At 48.4% G+C, this 6,170-nt stretch overlaps 1 protein-coding gene across 1 annotated transcript in view; it reads left to right on the top strand.

The window, feature by feature from the left end:
* Positions 1–6,170, top strand: part of LRP5 (low density lipoprotein receptor-related protein 5) — an 84,539-nt gene that overhangs the window by 44,551 nt on the left and 33,818 nt on the right. Inside the window, exons 8-10 of the mRNA XM_006860833.1 lie at positions 991–1,280; positions 4,072–4,298; positions 5,276–5,460. Coding sequence (XP_006860895.1) covers positions 991–1,280; positions 4,072–4,298; positions 5,276–5,460 — 702 coding nt within the window. The remainder of the gene's footprint in view (positions 1–990; positions 1,281–4,071; positions 4,299–5,275; positions 5,461–6,170) is intronic.

Here is a 6,170-nt window from a genome sequence, read left to right as displayed (position 1 = left end):
GGGAGAAAGATGAGGCTTTCTACTCCCGTAAGGATTTACACCCTCGGAAACCCTGTACAGGGTCGCTATGGGTCGGGACCGACTCGACGGCACTTAACAACAACAACAACAATCAGTTATAGTCAGTCATGTTTTTAATCATGACTCTCGGATTGCAGTCTTACAGTGTTCTTGCACTCTTCCCATTTACTCCCTGGGTTTCAGGTTTCCATTTCTCCTTCTTCCCTTCCGGCTTCTGAGCCTTCGCCCTGGGCAGACGCAGCCGTTGGGATCTCGTAGGGTCGATTGTTGTAAGGTCTGAGTACCTGCCTGGTTTCCTGCTCACTTCTATAGGCCTTTCTGGGTGAAAGCTGAACCACGGAGGGGTGAGTTCAGTTCCAGCCTTGAAAAATGTCTCAGGGCTACAGTCTGAGGAGTCCTACCAGTCTGTCTCACATCAGTAAGCCTGGGGTTTTTTTTTTTTTAATGTTTTTGAATTTTGTTATACAGTTTTCTCGTACTCACTCCAGAACCTTCTAATGTGGTCCCTTACAGGGCGGTGGGTACTGGAAGCTGGACACCATCTAGTTCTGGTCTCACAGTCATACAGGCTGAGATCTGAGAGGCCCAGCAACCCTTTGGACTAGTTGTGTCTACATTTCTTTGATTTCCCCCCCCAGTCTTCTTTACTCTTAGATGCCCACTCATGAGCTTTTTTAAGCCCCCGGTTGCTGACCTGTTTTTAAACTCTGTCAAGATGAGAGTATCTGTCTCTTAAGCTCTTAGACCATGCTTGGCACAAGGCAAGGCCAGCCAGAGCCAGATGTTGTTACTATTGCCCCCCCCTTGAATGTGCTGGGGAGAAGGACCTTCATTGGGGACTTGCTTCCACCCTCTCCTACTGTTCTCAGGTGACAGCCAGCTGGAAGGAAACCACACACGACCAGGAGTCCGTTCACCCCCTCTGCTGGCTGGGCCGTTGGCATTTAGAACCTGTGTGTCTCCTTCTAGGAACCAACCCCTGTGCAGACGGGAATGGGGGCTGCAGTCACCTCTGCTTCTTCACACCCCACGCCACCAAGTGCGGCTGCCCCATGGGCCTGGAACTCCTCAGTGACCTGAAGACGTGCATCGTCCCCGAGGCCTTCCTGGTGTTCACGAGCAGAGCCGCTATCCACAGGATCTCCCTGGAGACCACCAACAATGACGTGGCCATCCCGCTCACGGGCGTCAAGGAGGCCTCAGCGCTGGACTTTGATGTGTCCAGCAATCACATCTACTGGACGGACGTCAGCCTGAAGGTATGTACATAGGCTCCTTCTGAGACCCCTCCTGACTTCACGGTCCTGGTGTGGCACTTCGGAGCAGCACTGGACTGGTCACCACAAGGTCGGCGGTTCAAACCCACCAGCCACTCCTTAGGAACCCTATACGGGGTCTCTATGAGTCTAAACCGACTCAACAATTATTGACAAGCAGAACTCCAGATACTGGTGGTTTGGGTCCAGACCACCAGGACACTAAGACGAGACCACACAAATGCTTTGGTTTCCTAGTGCTTCTGAAAATGATGTTGGCCTTGTGTGTTGTCTGTGAAGTGGGACCGAGTTTGAAATCTTGTGAGAAGGACCAGAGTGTGACACAGACGTGAAGAGAGCACACACACTTGGAAAAACAGTGCCAGTAGACTTCCTCGAGGCCAGGGTGCCACACAACTTCAATGTGTGCTAAAAAACAACAAACCAAAAACCCACACAGTTTCTGCAGAAAGCAATAAAGTGGAGTGCAATGAAAACAATGTGTCCGTATTAGAACTCGCTTCCAGCTCCTTTATAGACAAATAGGCACGATTATAATTAGCAGACACAGTGGGCTTTTCTGGAGTACTGTCGCCATGTGAAACGTTAGTTATAAATGGACATCTCTTTATTCACAGTTCAAAAACCAGCACGCTAGGTAAATACTGGGAAAGACCGATTCATCTTCTAAAGAGTTTTCTGATTTTAAAAGTCATGAGGGTTCATTGTTGGAGTCCTGATGTTGCAATTGTTAAGCATTCGGCTACTAAGCAGAAGGTTGGTGGTTCAAACCCACCCAGAAGTTCCGCAGGATAAAGACCTGGCAATCTCCTCCTGTAAAGATTGGTGGTGTTAAGTGCCGTCAAGTTGGATCCGACCCATAGGGATCCCGTATAGGGCTTCTGAAGAGTGGCGGATGAGCTTAAACCGCCCACCTTGCTGATCACACCGACTTTGCAGTCCAGCTCGTTAACCCACAACGCCACACCAGGGCTTTCCCCCGTAAAGATTACAGCCTATGGCTGGATGGTTGTACTCTGTCAGGGGGGTGGGGTTCTGTGAGTCACAATCGACTTGTCAACAACCAAAAATAGTAATAGGATTCATTATAGAAAATGGCAAATATACTGAGAGCGATGGAGAAGAATATAAAAATGGTCCATAACCGCATCAGCCAGAATCAGCTACTGCAGACATTTCAGTGTATTTCCTCTAAGTCTTTATTTCTACACTAAGTAGGAAATAAAGTCATAGTTAACTTCTGCACTCAATTCTGTGCCTTTCTGTCTTGTTTTCACTTAGCATTGTAACAAGACTTTTTTAAAACAATCTTAACATTTAACATCCTTTTTTTTTTTTTTTTTATGTGTAAAATATTCTGTAGTTAAAAGTGCTGTTCAGTCACTTGGAGTGACCCTATATAGAGTTTCCGAGGAGCGACTGGAGAGTTTGAACCACCAACCTTGTGGTTAGCAGGCCAGCGTACTGCACCAGGAACCTATAAAATATACTTCCCCACAGCCCCATTCTATTTCACCGTATCCTTCATGTAAATGTTCTGGTGTTTGCAGTTTTCCCAATCCTGAGCAAGCCCACAGTGATAGACACCTCTGTGTTCAGCCCTTTTTGTTTTTCCAGTAGTTCCCTATCTTTTGTGTTCCGTCAAGTCCTCAAGTTAAAGCTTCAGGAGAGAGGACTGGGTGAGGGGCCCCCGTGTTTTGGAAGCTTGTGACGTGTACACTGCCTGACTGTTTTCTGTACTCAGCCAAGTTTCACATATGAGTCTTAAACCCCTTGAATGCTGGGTAACTCCAGGTCGTTAAGCATCTCAGAGTTAGACATGCGTGAGGTTTTTTTGTAAGTTTTGATTCTGAATTAAGTGATAGTTCTCATGGGAGAACATCGGTTTTACACCATCGTTTCTTTGCTATGATTACAGTCCCCTCAATGCTAAGGAGCTCTGGTAGCGTAGTGGTTACGAATCGGGCTGCGAACCTTTAAGGTCAGCAGGTTGAAACTCTGCCAGCTGTTCACAGGAGAAAGATGAGGCTTTCTGTTCCTGTAAAGATTTACAGCCTCGGAAACCCTGTACAGGGTTGTTATGAGTCAGAACTGACTCCACGGCACATAACAACAACAACAACAACAATGTATCATCATTCAACAGTATTTGCTTTAATTTCCTCTGTTTTTGTTTTTTTTTAGGGGGAATGGGATGTACACAAAAACACTCAACAATATATAATCATTTACACAACCAAAAGGAACATTCTGCAAGCCTGCCTCCTGGCCACCAGTACCCAGTCCCTCTCTTTCCATGAGACCAGAGTCCTCAGCTGCTCCCTCTCTCCATGCCCTCATCTCTTCTTCCCTCTCTGGTGTCGCTGTTTCTCTGGATAGGGTCCCACATTCTGCTCATGCTCTTCTCCCTTGATGGTCCTAGGACCCTCTGTTTCTGGAATGTAAGATTAACTGCTCCCTCGTTTTTATTACAAAACTTCTACGTTTACATTGTGGCAGTTGATAACAATTGCTCATTATTGAATAAATAAGATTCTTATCCCCATCTCCTTTTACCAGACCCATCTAGACAAGATGAAAGCTATTCAGTGAGGACTCTATCATTCCCCACACACTCTTAAACTAAACTCCCGCTTAAAACCTTGTAAGCCGGTCACTTCGTGCCTTTATCGCCCCCTCATTTTAGGTAGCCAATGTCTAAGTTGCCCGTCCCTCACGTCCCTAGCATGAGGTGTTTTTTCAATGCCGTTTCTTTCCTTCCTGTCTCCCCCAGACCATCAGCCGAGCCTTCATGAATGGGAGCTCGGTGGAACATGTGATCGAGTTTGGCCTAGACTACCCAGAAGGCATGGCTGTTGACTGGATGGGCAAGAACCTCTACTGGGCAGACACTGGGACCAACAGAATTGAAGTGGCCCGGCTGGATGGGCAGTTCCGACAGGTCCTCATCTGGAGAGACTTGGACAACCCCAGGTCACTGGCTCTGGATCCCACCCAAGGGTAAGGGCTGTTGTTAATTCAGTGACAACCTGCTCACCGTGCCAAACTGTTGTACTGAGGTCCAAGGCTGCCAGCACAAACACAACTCACAGACACACCTCCTTGCGGTGCGGGTTCCAGACCGCTTCAATAAAGCCAGTCACGGGAATGTTTTGGCAAGGTCAGCAGTTCAAATCCACTGGCCACTTCCTGGGAGAAAGATGAGGTTTTCTGCTTCCGTAAATATTCATAGCCTTTGACTCACAGGGTCCCTATGAGTCAAAACCCAACTGAGTGGCACGCGGCAGCGGCAGCAGTGGGTGGCACTATGGGTTACACATCAGATTGCTAACTGCAAGGTTGGTGGTTCAAACCCACCAGCCATTCCTTGGAAACTCTATATAGGCTTGCTATGTGTTGCAATTGGCTCAACAGCACTTAACAACAACAGTTGTCTAGCGTAATGAAAAAGTTTGAAATCTTGTGAGGTTACCAAAATGGGACACTGAGACATGAAGTCAGCAGGACAGCGACAACCGGAAGCACACTCCAGCCTCGGGTCTGTTTGACTGAATCATTGTTCATGTGACCAAACTCCGTGTCCAGCACCTATGTGGAAGATTGAAGGTCATTTGGACCCAGCTCCCAGCCTGAATCACAAAGACCACTGTCTGGGGGAAGCCCCAAGGCTTGGAGGCTATTTCAAGAAGGCCTTGTGGCATCGGGTGTTACACTGCTAACCACAAAGTCGGTGGTTCAAATCCACCAGCCGTTCTGTGGGAGAAAGACGAGGCAGACTTCTTCCACAAAGATTTACAGTTTTAGCAGGCAGCAACCATGAGGAGTAGTTTACTCTGTCCTCTGGGTTCTGATCAGCTAGGTGTTGAGTTGGACTTGACTAGGTGGCGGTGGGATTTCTGGGGGAGGGTACCTCTGGGAACTGGCACAGCGGCCAGCCAAATCAGTTGGTTTTCATTCTGTACCTGGTTCTGTTCCAGCTACATCTACTGGACTGAGTGGAGCGGTAAACCAAGGATCGTGCGGGCGTTTATGGATGGGACCAGCTGCATGACGCTGGTGGACAAAGTTGGCCGGGCCAACGACCTGACCATTGACTACGCTGACCAGCGCCTCTATTGGACTGATTTGGACACCAACATGATTGAGTCTGCCAACATGCTGGGTGAGGCGCCTGCGGGATCCCAGGGCCCAGGGGTGGGGAGGTGGGATATCTTATGACGGGAGGAGAACTACAGGGCTGGGGCCTCCGGGCCTGCTACCTCTCAGCCCCACCACACTGGCCCCCATGGCCTGTGAGTCCCCCGGCCCCACAGAGGGTATGGACACACCTCCTTGAACCTGACTATTGTTGAAATCTCTTGCTGCCCTGGGTGTTTGTCCCTTTAAAGTTGTTAACTGTTAACTGACTCACAGCGAGCAACTGTATGCATAGCAGGGCAAATGCTCCCCAATTCTGCACCACTCTGGAGCCCACTGCTGATGCCACTGTGCCAGCCCATCTTGTTGGCGGTCCTCCTCTTTCTCACTGACCCTCCATTCTACCAAGCATGATGTCCTTCTCCAGGGACTGGTCACTCCTGACAACATGTCCAAAGTCTCACCATCTTTGCTTCTAAGGAGTATTCTGGCTGTCCTTCTTCCAAGACAGACTCTCTGGTTTTTCTGGCACGTTCTGCATTCATCTCCAACACCACAACTCAAAAGCATCCATTCTTCTATGGTCTTCCTTATTCACTGTCCAACTTTCTCATGCATATTAGATTATTGAAAATACCATGACTGGGTTCCAGCACACCTTAGTCCTCAAACTGATATCTTTGCTCTTGAACACTTTAAAGAGGTCTTGTGCAGCAGATTTGCCTAATGTAGCAA

Source organism: Chrysochloris asiatica, unplaced genomic scaffold, assembly GCF_000296735.1.
Source record: "Chrysochloris asiatica unplaced genomic scaffold, ChrAsi1.0 scaffold00040, whole genome shotgun sequence".
In the NCBI taxonomy this organism is placed as follows: domain Eukaryota; kingdom Metazoa; phylum Chordata; class Mammalia; order Afrosoricida; family Chrysochloridae; genus Chrysochloris; species Chrysochloris asiatica.
This window is presented reverse-complemented; position numbering and strand designations above follow the sequence as displayed.